The sequence below is a fragment of the Panthera tigris genome, chromosome B3 (assembly GCF_018350195.1).
Source record: "Panthera tigris isolate Pti1 chromosome B3, P.tigris_Pti1_mat1.1, whole genome shotgun sequence".
Lineage (NCBI taxonomy): Eukaryota > Metazoa > Chordata > Mammalia > Carnivora > Felidae > Panthera > Panthera tigris.
Window position 1 is genome coordinate 71,676,383 of NC_056665.1, and position 20,645 is coordinate 71,697,027.

Consider the following 20,645-nt stretch of genomic DNA (forward strand, 5'->3'; position numbering starts at 1 on the left):
TGATTACTAAGTGCCTGAAGTGAATTATTTCTGAACAAAATGGCTGAAGGAGGACAGGACATAGGCAGACAGACACAGTGCCCTGTGCCTCAAGACACCTGTTTATTGGGGACACAACTCTGCGACAGGGATGACAGTAATCGTACCAAAAATAGCGACGTCTACAGGGCCCCTGAAGGGGCTAGAAGGGTACAGTGCCCCCCACCCCCACCCATTGTACAAAAATAAACTCTCACGCCTATGGACCAGCAAAGACTGGCAGAGCGGCTCCTCAACAGGGACACAGCCCTCTGCCAGCCCTGGGACCCCGTTCTTTGATCCTCACCCCTGCCACTTCTAAGGCACTGTGACTCCCCTGGGCTGGGTGGGTAGCGCCCGCCCACCCTCCTACGCCCTCCACCCCCTCCACCTCTGGTCCGCCTGGGGCTGGGATATGGGTCCCACGCTGCCCCCTGCTGGCTGCTCTACCCAACTACCTCTAGCGCTCCCCCGCTCCCGCGGGGTAAGCTCACTAAGCTAACCGCCCCTAAGAAGGCTCCCTACCGTTCCTGTCCCCCCAGCCCCGCCTCTCCTGATCTCGACAGCCCGGGGCCCTCCTCCCCTTCCTGCGGAGGACTGGGAGGGGTCTCTCCCGACTGTACAGGGGTGTAGGACGGGGACGCATCGGCCTGGGGCGGCCTGCGGCCCCGAGCCCTGCGGCTGTGGTGCACTTGCAGGTGCAAGGCCATGAGCTCAGGCGCTCCAGTGGCGAAGGGGCAGAAGAGGCATCGGTGGAGGGCACCCCCCGGCCCAGCCTCGCCTCCTGGCCCCGCCCGCAGGGACAGGTCCAGGGGTTCGGCCTCACCGCCTCGCCCGTTGCGCAGGGTCCTCCCAGGGCTGGCAGGCTTCCGACGGGACCCCGGCGCAGCGCTCGAAGGGGGCCGGGGGTTCGCCGCGCCCTCCACCCAGGTCGCAGGCTGCGGAGCCGTCTTGGCTCCCGACGGCTGTGCGGAACCCCGCTGGGAAGGGGGCGGTGGCTCCGGGGGCGGTCCGGGGCCTGCTCCGCTTCTCTGCTCTCGGTGGTGGCGCTGCAGGTGATACTTGAGCGAGCCGGATTGGGTGCCCGCGTAGTCGCAGTGCGGACACTTGTAGGGGCGCTCGCCTGGAGAAACGGGTGGGACAGGGTCACAGAGGCACAATCACCGCTCACCCCCACCCACATTTCGCTCTAGATACAGACCCCTCTGGACCAGAAGAAAAAAAAAAAAAAACACTGCCACCCCACCCCCTCTGATTTAACAAAGCAGCAATCCGGATCTGGTACCCCTCTCATCTCTCTTCCTGCCCTCCAATTCCCTCCCCACCCCAGAGACTGGTCCCCTCACCTGTGTGCACTCGCAGGTGCACTTTAAGGTGATGCGCTGAGCGGAAAGATTTTCCACAGAAGGGGCAATCCTTTCCTGTGGCTCCCCGGCCCCCTTCAGGCCGGGACCCTCCAACTAACAGCCCATTCTCTTCTGCAATACACACATTAAGGAAGTCAGAATGGCCCTTTGCCCTAACCCTATCAGGGCCATGCGTCCCCACACCCACCCTTTAGGATTCCTTCCCCTCCAGGCCCAGAAGCAAACAGTACATTTGAGGGAACCTGAGGGGGTGGATTTGTTGTGAGTGGTGCTGTGCCTGTGAAAAGTGGCCTCCAGGAGCGGAAAAAAAAATGGAGAATTAAGAGACAGGTCTTTTTAAAAGGAGGGGACAGGAGGGCAGTGGTGGCATCAGAGTGGGCCCAGGGTGTGGAAACCTTGGAGAGAAAAGACCCCTTACATACCCTGCGTGGCGGTGGACCTTGCTTGGGTCCCCGCGGCAGGCGCAGAGTGCCCTGGCCCCTCGCCTGGGCGGGGATGCAGTGAAGCCAGAGGGCCCAACGCCCTGCTCCGGGCCCAGGTCTCCTCCTCCGCCTCCACCACCTCCTCTTCCTCCTCTGGCTCCTCGGCGCGATGCCGGCGAGCCCGGGCCGGGAGAGTGGAGGGCAGTGGGCGGAAGCCTCCGAAGCTGCGGCCAGCCCCAGGCTCAGCGCCCTCACCATTGGGCCGGGCCTCGCCAGCTCGAAGGCTCAGATAGCCCAGGAGACTCGGAGGCTCACGGCGCTCTGCCGGAGTGGGTGCTGGGGCCAAGAGGAGCGCGGGGCCCAGTGGCTCATAGGCCAGCAGGCCCAGGTCAGGAGGCTGAGGGGCCCGGGCCGCCCCGGAACCAGGACCCGGGGCACGCAACGGGCCCAGCTTGCTGGCGTGCACCTTCATGTGGTTCTTAAGGAACCAGGGCTCCTTGAAGCAGCGGCCACACACGGGACACGCGTGATCGAAGGAGGCCTTGTGCTTGCGCATGTGGCCCTTGAGAAACCAGGACTGCGTAAAGCTCTGGCCACACACTTGACAGCGGAACTCCGGGGGTGCTGGGGGGTCCTCGGGAGCAGCAGGAGCGGGGGCGGGAGCTGCCTCACGTTCGGGCTCCGGCTCAGACTCTGGGACCGATCTGGGTTCAGGTTGGGGTGGAGGCTGAGGCTGGGGCGCAGCCGAGGAGGCCGCCAGGGGGCGCTCAGGAGCTCCGTGGGCCGTCAGGCTGTGATGCAGCAGCTCCTCCTCCTGGCTGGAGCCAAAACTGCACAGGCCGCACTTCCAGGGCCTGTGCAGGATGTGCAGGTGGCGTTCGCGCTCCGCCGCGGTGCGAAACTTGCCTTTGCAGAAAGGGCAACGGAAAGTGGACGACGAAGGAGCCTGGGGCCGCGCCAGGCCTTCGGTGGCAGGGGTGGACTGCATGCCCCCTGAACTTCGGGCTCTCCCCAGCCGGGCCTCGCGCAGTAGCGCGCGCTCCTCCAACTCCAGCAACAGGCGTGCGGCCGGGCTACGCGGGCGCTCGGGCTGGTGCGTGCGCAGGTGCGAGCGCAGCAGGGCCCGCTGCGCTGCGCGGTGGCCACAGTGCGGGCACTGGAAGGCCTGGGCGCCCGGGTGCGCCCGCAGGTGCAAAGCCAGGATAGAGTTGAAGCGGAAGCGCTTCCCGCATACAGGGCAGGGGAAGCGCCTTTCGCCTGCGCGACTCTCGGACCAGCCCACTGCTCCCATCCCTGGAGACCCGGCGCTCACGCCTGGCCCGTTGGAGTAGCGCTGCAGATCCAGTTCGCCGTCGAATGCTGGCGGCGAGGGCGCTAAGTGGCCGCCCGGGGCACGGGGACGTGAGCCCTGTGAAAAAAGATGGTAACAGTGCAAGGGGTGGAGAAGGGAGAGCTGTGGGAAAAGCAAGGGCGCAGAAGGCCAGAAGAACACCCGAGGGAGGGTGGGTTGGGGCCTGAATCAAGAACACCAAGTGCCCTTCCCACTCACCGTGGGGGAGGTGGGATGTGAATGGGAATTGAGCTGTTGGGGCCACAGACATAACTTCTAATAATGGGAAGTCAGAGAGAGAGAGAAACAGGGAGGGAGAGGAGTATAGTTGTAAGTACTTGCAGGTTCAAGCCAGAGCTTCTTCACTCACCTCCATGGACCCCCTTCACATTCTTTGGTTCTTGGGAGTGCAGGGAAGAGGAGGAGGAAAAGCTGCTAGTGAAGGCAACAGGTGCTGAAGAGCTAAAGCAAGGGAGACAGATTTGGAGGAAAAGATGAGCCCTGGTTTTCAGCAGTGGAAAGAGGCACCCCCAACCCCATACTCTTAGCACTCTTAGCTGAAACCTATCCCTTCATTCTCCTTCCTTGTATCCTGAGACAGGAGGGGACTACTGTCTTCAAAACTTGTACTCCTTGATTTGCCCAGCCCACAGGCTCCCTGATAACCCAGCTGTCTTCCCCCAAATTATTCATTTTACATGCTTAGTCCAAACCACCACCACCACCACCACCTCTGCCACTAACCACCAACACCACCAACAACAACTACCACCACCATCACCACCCCCTGGTGGTGGAAACCATCACAATACACCCCTCTCATTTAAGTCAGGCTATACAGCTTGATGAGCAAATGGGGTGGGCCTGCCATGCTCCCCAGTTATCCAAGTGGGACTAGTTGCTCTCAGACCCCTAACTGACCAGCCAGCCAAACAACCTTCCATACTCCACAGTCCTTCCTTCTGCCCTTATCCTGTCTTTCTGTCTTTTCCCCCTCATTCTCCCTCCCTCCGCCTGGATTCCTGATCCATTCATTTCCATTCATTACAGAGACTCATTCATGCATGGGAGAGAAACACCTCCCAGCAGCAGAGAGTCTGGAGACAGACAGAGGGGGAGGGGCATGAAGGGGGAGAGAGCCAGAGGGAGAGGGAATGAAGAGAGAGTTGGGGGAGGAGTGGAAGTTAAGGGGCTCTGCTGGCCTGGGGAAGGGGTTAAAAACTGCAAATACCGGATAGGATTCATCCCCGTGTTTCAAACCTTGGAGCCTGCAGTTTGATGGGGCATCTCAGCCCCTTTGTCCAGGGCTGTTCCGAGGCAGGCTTTCCTCCTCTCTGCAGGGGAGAGGCTCCCTCACACAAGAGGAGGATTACACTGGCTCTGAGCTCAAGAGGCTGGAGTGAGGGACGGGGGGCGGGGCTGGGCCATCTGCACAGATAGGGGCTCAGCACATGCTCTGAGCAGGAAAGGGTTAAAATTCTCCAGGCTGAAATTCCCTGGGCCTGGGATGTGCAGAGCTCCAGTTCTGAGGAAGGAGAAGAGCACTGAGAAGATGGGGGGGGGGGGGGGGGCGGGGAGGAGGGCTCTCCCGATTCTAAGCTGCAGAGGTTAGCATTAGGACTTAGAAACAACCCCAGAATTAACATTCATAGAAATAGGCCTGAGAGGACAACCAGAAGTCAGCCAGCCTAACTTCCTACTTACATATAGAATTGTGTCTGGTCGAGGCCAGATGAATGTAGACCTAACCTATTTTTCTTGCCTGAGATAGAAAGAATATTTGAGATATAAAGAACTTCCTTACAATAGCCATTGTGAAACTGAAATGGGTTAGTGAGAAAGAAAAGGACTCAAGCATTACTTTGCTTAAGGATCTTTAACAGAAGAGAACTGGGCCAGGAGTCAGCCCTGCTTATCAGCAAAGAGAAAAGCCTCTGGAGGTCCAAGCCTTCTTTAATTTTTGACATTTAATGAATGTGATAAGAGTCTATGAAGGGGCAGGTACCTGTTACATGTGAAATCTGGGTTAAGGGAATTTTATGAACAGGAGGTTGACTGGCAAAGTGTCCTCATCCAAGGGTCACTAAACAACCTCCACCACCATCTTTAATATTTGCATTTCTGTAGTTCCAAATTAGAGCATCCATGGTCATCTTCTGGATCCTCCAAATAAACCCCTTTCCTGAGACTAAGAGCCCAGCTAGACTCAGTGAGTAGTCTCAGGAAAGGTGAATTAAAGAGTAGGACCAAAGAGTACAGGCTATTGTGGGTCCAGTCTGACTATTAATAGCCCTGCAACCTTCAGTAAATCACTTAACCTCCCAGTTTACTCATCTGTAAAACAAGAAGGTTGAACTAATTTATACTGATGGTCCCTTCCAGCTTGAAAATTTGTGGTTCTGAGTCACAGGACTCTTCTGGACCCCAGAGGGATGTTGAAATAAATGGTCATCCCTTCAGTACCATGGAGAGTGCAGTGGGCTACCAGAGGAGCCACTTTGGCCACCTCAGTACCATAGAAAGAGCTAGGAAGTGCTAGAAGGGCCACATTTGCCATTTTAGCACCACAGATAAAGCACTGAGAAAAGCTAGAGGATTTTTAAAAATTCCTATCTGGGAACCATGGGGAAGCGGGCCGGGGGAACAGTGATACCAGAGGGATTATTTTGGCCTTTTGGATGTCACTGAAAATAGATAAATGTAATAGAAAATAGATGTAACTAGAAGAATTTTAATTAGCTATAAGGAGTGTCCTGACAGTTACAGTTTGTACATCCTGGAATGAGTTACTGAGGCATCGTATTTGGGTCCATCACATTCTGTTGCTCTCCTGGGGATTCCCGGAACATCCTGGTGTACAGCCAATCTGGTATATTCAGAGGAAGCAGATGGTGGGGGAGGAGGGGGGGGGAGGCTGGGAATACTGCATGGTCATAGCTGACTAACCTATGGGCACATATTCTGATTCTGAGAAGATTCTAGGGCCCCTAAAACTGCCTGTAGGACAGCAAGCAAAATACCTCATGGGAGGCTGACCTCATATATAAGGCAAGTAGAGCAGGAACAGGGCAAAGTTTCCTTCTCCAAAACAAAACAAAAACAAAGACTTGCTTTGCACATAGCATTTTCCAGGTCAGAAAAAAAAGTGATACATAAGAAGGCCCAAATTGAAGGTGAATTCCCAAACAGGGTACCCCAGAGGGTAGCCTCAAATAAACAAAACCCACTTAGACACCTTCCTAGGCCCAGTCAAGACCTCCTGAATCATCTCCGCACCAAAGGAGGTCCCAGGCACGTGATCCCATGAGTTTGTGTTTGTTTGTTTTTCAATAGGAGACAGCACTGACAGGGTCCAAGATCTATGAACTGGCTTAGAACCCAGATCATACATGTTTTGCCTGTGAGCAATAATTAGAGTTTTCTATAGTCAAGCCCTAAACACCATCCACGAGATTTGGCCAGACAGTAGTACTGACCTACTTTCCACTCCCACTGGGAATCAGGGGTTATCTGGACCTTATTTGGGTTCTACACGGATATAGGGCTAGGGCTAGGGATCATAATTCCTTCTAAAGTAACAGGCCAATTATTTTTATGTGCTAGGAAAGCTGGTGGGGAAGGGGGATGTGGACCATCAAACCTTAACCGAGTTAGGGAAGAATGGAAGGGTTGGTGAGAGGAGTCTTAGAAACAAGGTCAGGTACATAGAAGCATCTGCTGACTGAAGGACCTAGAAGATTGTCCTTCAAGTCTGTGGTTCAAAAGTTTTTAGAGTCAGAGTGTAAGGGGCAAGAATTCAGGATTTCTGAGGTATAGTTGTAACTAAGCCTCGGTCATTGTTCATTTCTAATACTTGATGTTTTTCCCTCTGTTGAGAACTCTACACCTCTGAAGTCCACTACCAATTATGATTAACACTACACTAGATGACGTTAGAAAGAAAGAGAGCTTCTTAGGGGGTCTAGAGTCAAGATCACTTTTATCACACAACCACATGCCAGTAGCTCACTTTTATGGTCTCCTCTCCATGGCCTTCTGAACCTTACTGCTCAGGGAAATCCTCTAAATTGACCCCACATCACAGCATGCCCATCTTTTACGCTGAGTCCTTGCTAAAGCTTCCTTCCCTCCATCCTCACAGTCCTGATTTGGGGGCATGGCACCTCAGTCATTGACTCCAAATGTGCAGCAGGAGACAAGAGGAAGGTTCACCTGCTGACTTACTGCCACCCCACCACAGTGAATCTTATTCCAGAGGCATGTCCCAACTTGACCCCTCTTCTGAAAGTTCTAGAGAACCTTGATTTTGGGGAGGGGGCATGGAGCCAACCCTAAGTCCCCTTACCTGGAGCTGACCCTAGAAAGGTCAGAGCCTTAGCACCCATATGAGCCTCAGTCCTCAGATTAGGGGGTGGGGGGGTGGGCAAAAGAGCCTCTGGGAAAATCTCCCTCCCAGAAGTAGGTTGGCAAGTAGGGCAGGACCTGTGATCCTGAACAAGAGATTCTTCCAGCAGCACCCCAGTCCCCTCCCGGGGAAGATAAGCTAGAAGGATGATGGGGGGGGGGGGGGGCAGGGTTGGGAGACTGGGAGGCCAGGGCTCAGCTACCCGGGCCGGGAGAACAAAAGCTGAGTTGCAGCCGCCTCCGCCGCTGCCGCCGGCCGAGCTCTTTGTGACACTTTGTTTGGGACGCAGAGAGGGAAGCACCCCCCATCCTCTCCCCTCCCCCACCCCCCGCTCCGGGAGAGTTTGGGTCCCTTCCCCCTCTTCCATCAGCCCTACCTGGGCCGGGGGGCGCTCATCCACTCTGGCTCCCGGCTCAGCCGCCCTGCACCCCCAAGGCCCCTCGCGCCCTGCCTTCGGGCCCCTACAAAGACGCCCGCGCGCCCCCCCCAACGCTGGCCTTTCCCCTTTGGTGTCCGCTTTCCCGTCTTCCCCACCTGGCCCCCCCCTTCCTCGAGGCCCCCCAGCTCTCCGGGCTTCCGAAGCCGCCGCCCCCACCCCGCCCCCCCAGGAGCTCTGGGCGAAGTTTGCTTGGGGCCGAGCCGGCGCCCCTCCCCCGCCCCCGCCCCCTGCACCTGCTCCGAGCCGGGCGCGCGGAGCGGGCCCCCCCTCCGGGTGGGGGGGAGGGGGCCGGGGGCGGGGGCCGGGTGGCGGAGGGGGGGGCCGGGAGTGGGGGGAGCGGCTACTCACGAGCCCCGGGCGGGCGGCGGCGGAGCGGGCGGCGGCGGCGGCGGCGGCGGCGGGCGGCGGGCCGGCGGCGCGGGCGTCAGCGTTACGTGGGGCCGGGGGAGATGCGCCGGGCCCCGGCCCCCCCGCCCCCGGCCCGGCCCCCGCCCCCTCCCCGGTCCCCCGCCCCCGGCCCTGGCCCGCATTGTGTGCGGCGGGAGGCGGCCCGGCCATTAGCATGCGGGGGGCGGCGCGGCGGGGCTGGGAGCCGCGCGGGAGCGGGAGCGGGGCTCTGGCTCCGGGGACAGGGAGCTGGGGACCCCGGGAGCCGCGAGAGGCGGCCGCCAGGGGCGGGGTGCGGGCAGTTTGGAGACTGGGGGCGCTGTCGGAGGGAGGGAGGGAGTGAGCGGGGGTGGGACGCACAGACGATTCCAACGGGAGACTGGAAGAGATTTTGAAAGGTCATCTCGTCCTTCCCCCAGCCTCCAAGCCGGACTGCCCCTCCCACCCTAAACCCGGACATACCAGGGAAGGAGTTGGCTCTGCCGCTCTTTCTGCCCCAACATGCACAGACTCGGGAAGTTCTTCCTGGGGTTTTATCTCAAAGCCTCTCCCTTACAATTTCTGTCTCTCTTTTTGGGGAGGAGGAGGAGGGGCGATTATAGAGATAGTTAATGTCTGCCGTATAAGAAACATTATTAAAGTTACTCTTCGGTCCTTTCTGTTCTTGATAAACAATTCCTGCTCCTTCCTCTCGAATTCTCTTTTCCACTCCTTAAGTCACTTTAATAGCTCTTCAATACAACAAATATTTACTGATTGCTTACTAAGTGCCAGGCACTATGCTCAGCACTGTGGGGGATGAACATATGAGGGGGGTTGTGATACCCTCCCATGAGCAGACTGTAATCTAGACGGGGGCTACAAATTTGTAAATAGTACACTCAGATTTTATCAGTATTTACCGAATGCCTGTTTACATATTTAATAGTGTAGAATCCTTACAATAACACTCTGAAATATAATCAGTCTGCATATACAGGTAAGGAGAATGAAGCTGAAGCGTCTCTTTCCACTGGCCTACCAGCTCAGGGATCATCAGAGCAAGCCTAACATTTCAAATTCTGTAAGGCCATTGCCACCAAATAGAATTAATGCACATGGGGACTGAAGAGGGAGTAGACACACAACTTCTCCAAATCCCTTTAAGTGTGATTCCCACTCCACAGGAAAGAAAAGTGGACACAATGCTCCAATGAGTGTTGGACCAGCACTAAGCAGGGCAGAAGTGGCTTTCAAAGGGCCGCTTGCCATCCAGGACCCTGCCTCTTGGTGCTAACTCCCAGGAGTCTTCTGCCCAGTCTTCTACCATCAGTAATAATAATGATAATAGCCACTAACAATTGTTGAGCACTTATGTGCCAGGTACTGGGCTGAGCTAGTTCGTTGCATTTTCTTTTAATACTCAAGGCAACCCCTTGAGTATTGTATTGAGATCAGTATTATTAACTTCCCTTTATAGATAAGGAAACATTAAGTAATTTGCCCAAGGTCACCCTGGTAGATCTGGGATTTGAACATAGGTTCGGTTTTCTTCAGATCTCAGGCTCTGCACCAAGATGTGTCTTTCCTATTTTTGCTCCATAGAGTATATATTTGGGGCTAGCTGGTTCTGCTTCTCACTGTAGAAATAAATGCCCCCCACCCCCAACTTAGCTTCTGAATAAGCTTTTAGTATACAGGCATCAGGCACATCAGTGTGACCTCGTCACACCACTGATGGTTATTAAGTACCCTCCATGAGTCAACAACCTCTCATAGCCATATCATTAGCCCCCTTTTTATCACTCAGGTTGAACAAAGTGAGGTTCAAATAGGTAGAATAGTGTATCCAAGTTCACACAGCTGGGAGTGACAGAGCTGAGATTCTAGTCCAGGCACCTGACTGCAAGGCAACTTCTATCTCTCAAAAATATTCATCAGTAGGGGTGCCTGGGTGGCTCAGTCCGTTGAGTGTCCAACTCTTGGTTCTGGCTCAGGTCATGATCCCAGGGTCATGGTATCGAGCCCCACATTGGGCTCCACTCTGACAGCATGGAACCTGCTTGGGATTCTCTCCCTCCCTCTCTCTCTCTGCCCTCCCCGGCTTGCACTCACACTTGTGCACACTCTCTCTCTCAAAATAAATAAATAAATTTTAAAATTAACTTAAAAAAATATTCATTGATGTCCTTCCCAAAACTGACCATTTAGGGACAATCTTATACATATCTAGCTGCAAATTAACACTGAGAAACAATCCCCACTATAAGTAGGGATCCCCATCTACTTAGTATCCAATCCAAAGTAAATCCTGCAAGAAAGGAAGGAGAGAGGAGAAACTGTCCAGAAAGTGAGAGACAGGAAGGCAGGGGGATTAAACCTTGCCTGGTCTTGAGACAAATCTGCAAGTGGTAATGACAGGGGACCAAACTAGACAGTAATATGGGATTTCCCTAGAAACAGCCAGTAATTTGAAGAGGAAGCAAACAAACAAACAAGCAAACAAAAACCAAACAAGGGGAGGAGAAAGATTAGATGGAAATGTGGGGAAACTGAGGCCCAGGGTGGTAGTGTCCATGGGGATGAGGTGAACAATCAGAAGACTCAGGATGGGCAGAGAGGGGGGCAACAGGAAAGGACAGAGCAAGGCAGGAATGAACTGCCTTGTGGAATGAACTGAGGCTGGGTTTGCCCATGGCCACTCCCTGGATCCTTAGGCCTTCATGGGGACCTTTGCCCCACCACACCCAGCCCTGACAGCCTGTCTCTGCCAGCACAAGTTTATTGTCTGCTCTAAGCTACCAGACCCTGCTAGGAGCTCCAGACCAGGCTGGGCCCCATCTCCTTGGAGTAGCTCCTTCAGACTAGGTAGGTGTGAGGCCCTGAGGCTCGACTCCCTGGATATTGGAAGCGGGCAGAGGGACAGCTCAAAGAGATATTGCTGCATGTGCTATCTCCTGCTAGGTGCCATAATGCATTTCTCCCAGCCTAGGAAGCATTGAACTCCAGTGGTCAAGGGAGCCATGGAGGAGAGAACTGCTCAGCGGGAACAGGAGAGACCCAGTGTTCGTCTGGAAAAGCTACAGCACTGGGCAAGGCACAGGCAGAGTGGGCACCTCTTGGTGCTGGCGGTGAGGCCAGGCTGCCCCACCCCAAGCTTCAGCATGCCCACTTGTATCCCAATTCAATTCCGTCCATTTTTAGGGAGCACCCACCATGTGCCTGAAACTGTGCTAGGCTCTGAGTGGGAGGAGGGTGGAGTGGGAGGAGGGTGGAGAACAATGAAGCAGGACCCTTAATCTCTAACTAGCTTCCATCATGTGGGGAAAACACATAGGTAAGTAACTAAAATTGGACAGGAGGCAGAAAATATTAAATAATATCCCATTCCTTTACTTGTCCTTGGTTGACTACTTTCTGCCAACATGCATTCCTCCCAATTGCTGATCTCTGGATCCCCTTCAACTCCCCTGTGTCCGGCCTCCAGGTGAGCCAGCTATGGCTGGCTGTGGCTGTGATGCCCTTTGCTGTCTCTGTTGCCTGCCTGAATTCTGCTTGTCACATGGCCACGGCGCTGCCACTTGTGCCTGGAGCTTTGGTAAGACCCACCACAAGGAAGGGTGGAAGGAAGATCCTGGAAGCCCCTCCCTCACAGGGCAGAGCTCAACATTTGCCTTTCTCAACATTCAGGGTCTCCTCACTGGGATGGTTACCCTTGAGCTGCGCAGATCACCCCGCCTCTGGAAGGTGAGAGGGGAAGAGAATACAGCACTGTTCTCCAACACTGCCCCCGACCACACACACACACACACACACACACACACACACACACACACACGCAGGACTCAGCCCAGGAAGTGGCTAGATGTTAACTAATCCTGTCAGCTCTCTGCCCCTGACTGGCCTAAAAGGAGAGAAAGCAAGAAAGTTAGAGGGCTGATGGCCCTGTTTGGAGGTGGAGGAATAGGAGCTAAGTTTTGTTTTGGGGCTAGGCTGTAGGTGGGGCTTGGGATTGCAATGAGTCCCCTAGGCTGGGCAGAGCTGAGCTGGCTCACTGGCAGGTGCAGGCCATGATGATACTCAACATCTTCAATCTGATCTTGGGCTTCATCGTGGTGGTGGTCGAGGTGATGAAGACAGCCTTGGGGCCTGCCCCAACTGCCCCCTCCCAGGTATGGGTGAATAAAGAAGGTGGGAGGATGAGGAGGCAAGAGGAGATGGAGAGGGAAAGGGGCAAGAGCAAACAGGTGCTGGGCCCCCTGTAGCATTCTCAGCCCTGTCTACCTGCAGCTGGCTGGCTTGCTGGTGGTGGAGCTCAGCGCTGAGACCTTCACCTTAGGGGGAGTGCTCCTCTCAGCACACTCTCTATTCCTGCTGAGCCAGAGGAAGCCAGGATGCTGCCGGACCCAGAGTCTGCACTACCAGGAGCTGCAGGAGGTATTCAGGGCTTGGAGGACAGTATGGCGCAGTTAGCTAGCAGCTGATTTTTTCACTGGCTATTGTGGTCAGTGGCACTTAAGGGAAAACCATGGGGTTGGTGGGAGGTGGAGAGGGAGAAGGAGTTGTAGCCAGAAACTGGTTTTCTGGTTTTAGACGTTTCTCTCATAGTGGTGGGTAAGAGGGAGCTGGGCGTCTAAATGCCTGGGACTAGAAATGTGGGACAGCGTTAGGAAGCTGCCTAAAAGGAAGGACTGTTGGAACAAGAAAAAATGGAAGAACAGGAGGAAGTTGTTTCTGTCTGGGATTCCCCCCTTCCTCACCCCTACAGTTTGCTCCCCTCACACCTATCTGGCTTTTAGGGTCTCTCTGAGTTGGAGGAAGTTGCTGATTTGGAGAATGGCCCCACGGTGGCTAGCACAGCAAATGGAACAAATGAGTGAGCTGGCGAGGGGAGGCAGAGAAGTCCTGCTCTGCTACCCGTCAGGAGCAGTTTCCAGACCCTCCTGTCCCCACTCCACAGAACTCAGAAGCTAGATGGAGTCAGTCCTCTGAGACCTACATGAAGTCCAGTGGAGTGCCTTCAATTTCATTCGGACTCGGCCCCTTTCTCTTCCCTTCCTCGCTAGGGGAAGCTATACCTAAACCAGAGTATTCCCTCACCTCACTAGCCTGAAAAGCTGCCCGCCTGCAGGACATCCTTAAGCCAACTTTTCAGCTGTACTCACTTCTCCCTTCCATCCTTCCCCTCCTTACCCATAGCCTCCCCATACAGCTTCGCATCTGTCTGATCTCACTTATTTCTCTTCTTTCCACATTTCACAATCCCATACTCCAAGCCCGGGTTCCCGTATGCGCCTCTTGGAAGTCAATCCACGGGGGCTTTAGTTTTCTCTTTCGATCCCGGTCCCTTCTACTCTAACAAAGACTACGAGTCCCAGGATGCCCCTCTGCCCCCTGGCCTGATGGGAAATAAAGAGCCTTCCCTCCGGGATGGGGGCGCTGTGCATCTGCTGAGTGACGCGAGGCGCTGTAAGTCGGGGCCTAGCCGAGAGTTTCCTCGGACGCGACCACTGGCCCTGGGTGCAGGGAGGAGCCGGGCGGGTTATCCTGCGCGGGGGCGCCGCCGCCCCAATCACGGCAACTGAGAGCTGACTGTGGGTCCACAGCCCTCCCTCTGGCAGCTTCGGGGACGAGCTGGGGCTGGGAGCTGGCCCTCGGCAAAGCTGCGTGCCCCAAATGCTGGCGCCGCGCCCCCTCCCATAGAGCCCAAATCCAGAGTCCTGAGACTTGGAGCGCGCGCGAGAAAGGGGTTGGAGATGATGAGTCAGAAGCCCAAGGCCCTTCTCGTCCCCCTCCCTTCGGGCCCCGGTGCCGGACGAGGACAGGCGCGTGGGGCAGATGGGTGGATGGGGCAAGAAGAGGAAAGGACGCGGCGACCCGAACTAAAATTTTCCCGCCTCTTGCGAGCACGCCGGTGTAACGAGCCCGCGTTGCTGCCACCCTTTCTCTCCAAGGCGGGAGCGGGACTGCGCAGGCTCAGCCTCTCGCAGCCCCGCCGACCTTTGATCCCGGCAGCGTCCGGTTGTTGAAGCTCTGGTTGGGCTCAACCCCCACAGTTTATGACCTTCGCACGTGTGCAAAGATGACAAGCTCAAGTGGGCTTGAGAAAAGCCCAGGAAAACTGGGAGACCCAGTAGCACCAGCCGCTAGAGAAACTAGAAATTGACTACAGCTGGAGTACTAAGAGAACTCACCCCAAATTCACATAGTGCCCAGGATGGGTGTGCGCCTCACACTCATTTTTGTTCCCACTTGAGAAGGCTTCTTTCCCTAGAGAATGCTGCTTCTCCGAACTTAGTCAAGCCCAGGCATCATTGAGGAAAGAGCGCAGCCTGGCTGCCTTGCCCTGACATTGCAGTGGTGCCAGCGGCAGAGCTCCTTTCTGTTTGTGACACCTTGGGAGTGGTGATAGTCGCCCTATGACAAGGTTGTGTGAGTACTAGTGGGTGGAGACAGTTCTGGAATTAGGCTCTTGAATGGAGAAAACAAGATCTGGGCCTCCCCCTTCTCCTCCCAGTCTAACCGCCACAATAATGCAGAGCTTATGTGTGCAAGACTGCGAAAATTATTTTCTTCAAAGTCAGAAGATGGTGGTGGATGAGGAAATTGGGGGTAAAAAAAAACAAAAAACAAAAACAATTCACTGTGTCTTCCAGATAGGATCGACAGCTTTTAGTGATAGGATCAGAAGTCTAGGAATTCTGGTTCTTGGAGAAGCTCAACCACTGTACAAATGAACCTTATCAGTCAGGTTAGGCTAGGCTTTGGTAACAATGCACCAGTTTTTTTCTTCCCTTAAGTAAGCTCTGTGAGCAGAGTGGGCTTGAACCCACAACCCTGAGATTAAGAGTCACATGCTTTCCCTACTAAGCCAACCAGGCACTCCCAAAATGCCCAAGTCTTAATGGCTTTCAACCACAAATGTTGGTCTCACAGTACATGTCTAGAGTAGTCTGGCAGTGAGCTCTACTCTTTAGAAGTTACTCAAGGTACCCAAGCTGTTAGAGCACCACCATTTTGAGATCCTACCTAAATTACCATGAGACTTATAGTCCCCCACCCCCACCCGAGTGAAGTAAGCATGAGTTGTTCATGGGCTCTTAAATGCTTTTGCCTCAACAGGACATATACCACTTTCACTCCATTGGCCAAAACCAGTCATTATAGCCACACCCAACTTGAAGAGGGCTAGAAGGGCAATCTTTTCAAATGTCTGGAAGAAGTGAAGCAGAAATATTTCATTAAAAGGAAAAATGTTAAATCATTTGTGGTGATTCTTGAGCAGCTTAGCAGCTGGAACTCACCCATTCCAGCAATTATGCCTATATCTACCTCTAATTTTTTTTTTTACATGAACCACTAAATGCAGTTGTTTTTTTTAAAGATTTTGTTTTATTTTTTAAGTAATCTCTACACCCAACATGGGGCTCAAACTCAGAGACCCCAGATCAAGAGTTGCATGCTCCATCCACTGAGCCAGCTTGGCACCCCTAAATGCAGTTCTTCATAGAAACTTTTCAAAAAAATAATAGGACTGGGAGCCCGGAACTTTAGATTCTGGTTTTGTTGTGTACATTTTGGGAAGTCAACCTTTTGGAACTACATTTTGCTTACATGGAGGTTATAATCATAGTATTTATCATCTCTGCCTTATTGGAATATCAAGGCTAAAATAAAATCACACATGGAAAAATACTTTGAAACTACAAGGCACTCCAGAGGCTGAAAATAAATTGCCTACAGGGTTATGGAGTAGTGTAAAGGAGTGAAAGAGATAGAGTATGAGGTAACAAGGATTGGTGGCAACTGTAGCAAACCAGAGAGCACACATTCTACTTCAAGATGTTCCCCTCTGGGGTACCTGGGTGGCTCAGTGGGTTATGCATAGGACTCTGTTTCAGCTCAGGTCAGGATCTCACAGCTCATGAGATGGAGCCCAGCTTCAGGCTCCACACTGTCAGCAGATTCTCTCACACCCTACCACCCCGACCCCCCCGCCCCGTCTGTCTCTCTCTCTCTCTCTCTCTCTCTCTCTCTCTCTCTCAAAAATAAAAAAAGACGTTACCCTCAGTTACCCTTACTCCACTCTACCCAATTATTGCAAATGTGGGACTGTGGGCCTGGTACTGGCATAGTTCCAATTTTCCTATAAAAGTCAGAAATCCTAACTTGTTAAATGTGAGCTCTTCTGATTTTAAAATGTTGAGGGGCATCTGGGTGGCTTAGTCGGCTAAGCATCCAACTTCAGCTCAGGTCATGATCTCACAGTCCGTGAGTTCAAGTCCTATATAGGACTCTGTGCTGACAGCTCAGAGCCTGAAGCCTGTTTCTAATTCTGTGTCTCCCTCTGTCTCTGCCCCTCCCCGTTCATGCTCTCTCTCTGTCTCTGTCTCTCTGTCTCTCTCAAAAATAAATAAACATTAAAAAAAATATTTTAGGGATACCTGGGTGGCTCAGTCAGTTAAGTGTCTGACTTTGGCTCAGGTCACGATCTCACAGTTTGTGGGCTCGAGCCCGCTGTCGGACTCTGTGTTGACAGCCTGAAACATGCTTCAGATTCTGGGTTTCCTCTCTCTGCCCCTTCCCCGCTCACACTCTGTCTCTCATGTGAGACATAAATAATATAATAAATAAATAAATAAATAAATCGTTAAAAAATTTTTTTAAATTTTTTCAATGTTGAGAACAATATTTTTCTTTTCAAATTGAGGATCAGATTCAGCCTAGAGTCTTTCAATTTTAGTCTCCTTGTTATTCAAACATATGATGGGAATTCAGGTTTTGGGTGTGCAATACACTTCTTGTAGGCCTTCGAGGTCTTTTCTGAAATTCAAGACTCTTGGAGAGACATTGTGTTCTTAACCTTTTTTTTCTTTTTTTTTTTTTTTTAAATCAATATCTCTCTACAGCATTAGTTCTCAGGGAGGGGGAATTTTGCCCACTAGGAGTTATTTGCCAATGTCTAGAGATATTTTTAGTTTTAACAACTGGTGTTGGGGGCAGGTGAGGAGTTAGAATGGAAGGAGCATTAGATGATTAGATGAGAAGTCAGAAGATCAGAGATTTAGTCTCAGTGTTACTAATGCCCCTTCCATATGCATTATCTTCTCCAGCTGCGAATGAAGATGGTCTGAGACATCCTGTGATCTTCATTATTCTCCCCCACACTGCTTGTCTCCAGAGTCCTGGCTGCTGCGGAAAGCATTCTGCTTTGCTACAAATCTTCCCAGCAATCACCCTTATCACTTTGGCAGCCTCTGTGAAAGTCACTCATATTTTACTTGAATTACTGCCTATTGAAACTTCACAGAAAGAAGTGACTGTGACAAGGTTCCTGCTGACGTCAGTTTTTCAAGGCCTTGACCCCTATCTCTTGCTTTAAGCACTGTAGAAATGACCGATTCACATGTGGCTTCATATGCAGCTGAATTCTGTGGTGATTGAGAAATTCTCCGTGTTGATGAATTTTGCCCTCATTTCTTTGAAATTCAGTCATTTTTTTCTGGCCTTGGATACAAGATTACAGACAACAGACGGTATCTCCCAAATCAAATACCTGCTTTTGCAAATAGTTTAGGGTTTCTGTGCTGGGCTGTGTCCTCTGCTGCCATCTCGTGGCCTCTTGGCTGCCCGGGTCGAGGTCTCACAAAGAGCCTTCCCGCAAGGTAATGGCGTGTAGCAGGGGCTCTGTTGGAGAAAGAACCTCTTCAAGCAGCGAGATGCTCCCCATATCCCTCCCCTGCAGCGGGTCCCCCAGGGCCGAGGCACCGCGGCCTGGCGGGGAACCTGGACGCGGCGAGCAGGCGGGAGGCGCAGGGCCCTTCCGTGTCCTCCTCACCCCAGCAGGCCTCCGTGTCTGCTCTGCGGGGCTGGATTTGAGCCACCGTCAACTACCCAGGAGTAATGGGAGATCGCCTCGCCTGCCTGGTCGGATGAATGATCCGCAGCCTCTTGCCTCTACCATCCCAGGGCTGGGATGTTCTTAATCTCAGGGAGGAGAGATTACCCCGTTGGGTTTCTGGATTCCTTTTTCTTGGCTAGGCCCATTCGGTGTTGCTTTGTGTCCACGCTTCATCTTGGCTTGCCCAGCCCATGCTCCTCCAAGTTCGGTATTTGATTGACGGGTTTGAGCAGGACAGAGGCAGGGAGGTCAGTGTGAGGCAACGTTTCCTATAAACATGACAGGATCTGTGCCCTGTACTGATCAGAGGCCCCTCTCTAGGGTACAGGGAATCTGAGCTACTTGTGACTGAGCAGTGACTCTGCAAGAGGGGAAAGGCAGAAAACACTTTTAGTTGGTGCTATTTTTTTTTCACTCTAATACTGTATTAAAAACTTTCCAGTTGTTAAAGCAAATGTGTAGAACTGTCCCTCATGTTAGCCCCTCCTGTATACTTTCTGTATGTTCACCTTTCTATGGAGAGCCCTGATTGTACCACAACCCCATTACCCCTAACCCTAGAAGGGGAGGAGGAAGAGGACACCCTTGGTGTTTATTTTAACCAGCTTTCCCCCAGTATAAAAATTCAGGGGGAAGGGCCTCCTTGTATAATTTCTTAGGGCCTCACACTAGATGGCTTGCTACTAAGCCATCTGTGTGTAGTGCTTCTCTTGAAAATTCAGATGCTATTTACTTAATGGGAGTTGTCTTCCATTTCTTTTGTTTTTCCTTTGTGTATATTTTTTCTGCCTTATTTCATTATTTTATACTCCATGTTTTTTTTTATTCTACTTATCATCTGAATCTTCGGTTTATTTTTATTAGAAACTTTTCCTATATTCTGTCCAAAATTAATAAGTTCTCCTTGTTGATTCTTGGCTATTTTACCTTGCCTTTATAAAGTTTTCTTGTTTGGGGATGCCTGGGTGGCTCAGTCGGTTAAGCGTTTGACTTTGGCTTAGGTCATGATCTCATGGCTCATGAGTTCAAGCCCCTCATCGGGCTCTCTGCTGTCAGCACAGAGCCTGCTTTGGGTCATGGGATTGAGCCTTGCGTTGGGCTCCACACTAAGTGTGGAGCCTGCTTGGGATTCTCTCTCACTCTCTGCCCCTCTCCCCTGCTCATGCTCTCTCTCTCTCTCTCAAAATAAATAAATAAACATTAAAAAAATATATATATACATCAACTGAATGATTAGAACAGATGACCTTTGGGGTGCCTGTGTGGCTCAGACAATTAAGCGTCCAACTTCGGCTCAGGTTATGATCTCACAGTTCTTGAGTTCAAGCCCTGCGTCAGACTCTGTGCTGACAGCTCAGAGCCTGGATCCTGCTTCTATTCTGTGTTTCCCTCTCTCTCTGCCCCTCCCCCACTCACGCTCTGTCTCTGTCTCTCTCTCTCTCTCTCAAAAATAAATAAACATAAAAAAAAAAAAAAAGAACAGATGACCTCTAATTTATTTTACAACAGTAGGATTTGGTTTTTCATCAATGGTGATGTTTTTAATTGACACATCCATCCTCTCTAATTTGAATGCCTGGCCGTGGGCAAAATTGTAAAGTAAGGTGTAAAAGATTCCTCTAGTCTCTAGAACAGAGTTTATCAACCCTGACTACTGACATTTGGACCAGATAGCTCTTTGTTGTGAAAGGCTGTCCTGGGGAATGTAGAATGCTTAGCAGCAGCCCTGACCTCTAACCACTAGATACCAATAGCACCCCTCCCCCCTCTCCCCCAGTTGTGACAATTGAAACTGTCTCAGACATTGCCAATGTCTCCTGGGGAGCAAAACAGCCTCCTCCTTGAAAACCAATGCCTTAGAGAGATATAAGATTTCAAGAACTTAATGTCTAACTTCACCCAGATTCTTATACTGAAAAAGAAGAGACGTACAAAGGCCTACAAGAGCCATATTGCACATCCCAAGCCTGAAATCCTACCCCCACTGTCCGCCTCTTATTCCTCCTCTGATTTTTCTGTCTTAACTGATATTTTCATTTGGTTACACAAGCTGCATGCTAAACTCTTCTCCCTCATTTCCTATGGCCAAATGCTCCCATGTTCTATAGATTCTCCTCCTGCTCTTGAATCAGTTCTCTCCTTCACCACTGCCCCACCTTAGGCCCTCACTTCTTCACCTAGACCACAGGAAAAACTTCATAAAGTTTCTATGCCTCCAGGCTTGTCCTTCTCATACATCTTCCATGTAACCACACAAATGTGACCACATGGCTTCCCTGCTTAAAAGCCCTTCAGTTGTCCCCATCACCTATAAGATCAAGTCCAAGTTTTTTTATTTTGTTATTTTTTTAGATGTTTATTTATTTATTTGGAGAGAGAGAGAGAGAGGGAGAGAGC

At 52.2% G+C, this 20,645-nt stretch overlaps 2 protein-coding genes across 6 annotated transcripts; one reads left to right on the forward strand and one right to left on the reverse strand.

The window, feature by feature from the left end:
- Positions 1-81: 81 nt before the first annotated feature.
- On the reverse strand, positions 82-14,771 carry ZNF219 (zinc finger protein 219). Of its 5 annotated transcripts, none has more exons than XM_042989352.1 (5): positions 14,542-14,771; positions 3,508-3,599; positions 1,808-3,215; positions 1,365-1,496; positions 82-1,141 (listed from the first exon to the last, which is right to left on the reverse strand). In XM_042989352.1, exons 2-5 carry the CDS (start codon positions 3,511-3,513, stop codon positions 540-542), a joined length of 2,148 nt encoding a protein of 715 aa, XP_042845286.1. In that variant the 5' UTR covers positions 3,514-3,599; positions 14,542-14,771; the 3' UTR covers positions 82-539. The 5 variants fall into 5 exon arrangements, with proteins under 5 accessions (XP_042845286.1, XP_042845285.1, XP_042845284.1 ...); XM_042989351.1 differs by lacking the exon at positions 14,542-14,771 and adding an exon at positions 8,831-9,007; XM_042989350.1 differs by lacking the exon at positions 14,542-14,771 and adding an exon at positions 8,330-8,366.
- TMEM253 (transmembrane protein 253) lies at positions 11,371-13,649 on the forward strand. Its single transcript, XM_042989355.1, has 6 exons — positions 11,371-11,478; positions 11,835-11,945; positions 12,038-12,094; positions 12,409-12,519; positions 12,638-12,784; positions 13,147-13,649. Exons 1-6 carry the CDS (start codon positions 11,371-11,373, stop codon positions 13,225-13,227), a joined length of 615 nt encoding a protein of 204 aa, XP_042845289.1. The 3' UTR covers positions 13,228-13,649.
- Positions 14,772-20,645: the final 5,874 nt, after the last annotated feature.

Coding starts and splice junctions, on each gene's coding strand:
- ZNF219 (XM_042989352.1), bottom strand. Junction 1,497..1,807: donor AAGGTCCACCGCCACGCAGG/GTATGTAAGGGG, acceptor TGTGTATTGCAG/AAGAGAATGGGCTGTTAGTT. Junction 1,142..1,364: donor GCACCTGCGAGTGCACACAG/GTGAGGGGACCA, acceptor CCGTTTCTCCAG/GCGAGCGCCCCTACAAGTGT.
- TMEM253 (XM_042989355.1), top strand. CDS start 11,371: ATGGAGGAGAGAACTGCTCAGCGGGAACAGGAGAGACCCAGTGTTCGT. Junction 12,095..12,408: donor GATCACCCCGCCTCTGGAAG/GTGAGAGGGGAA, acceptor GCTCACTGGCAG/GTGCAGGCCATGATGATACT. Junction 12,785..13,146: donor ACTACCAGGAGCTGCAGGAG/GTATTCAGGGCT, acceptor TCTGGCTTTTAG/GGTCTCTCTGAGTTGGAGGA.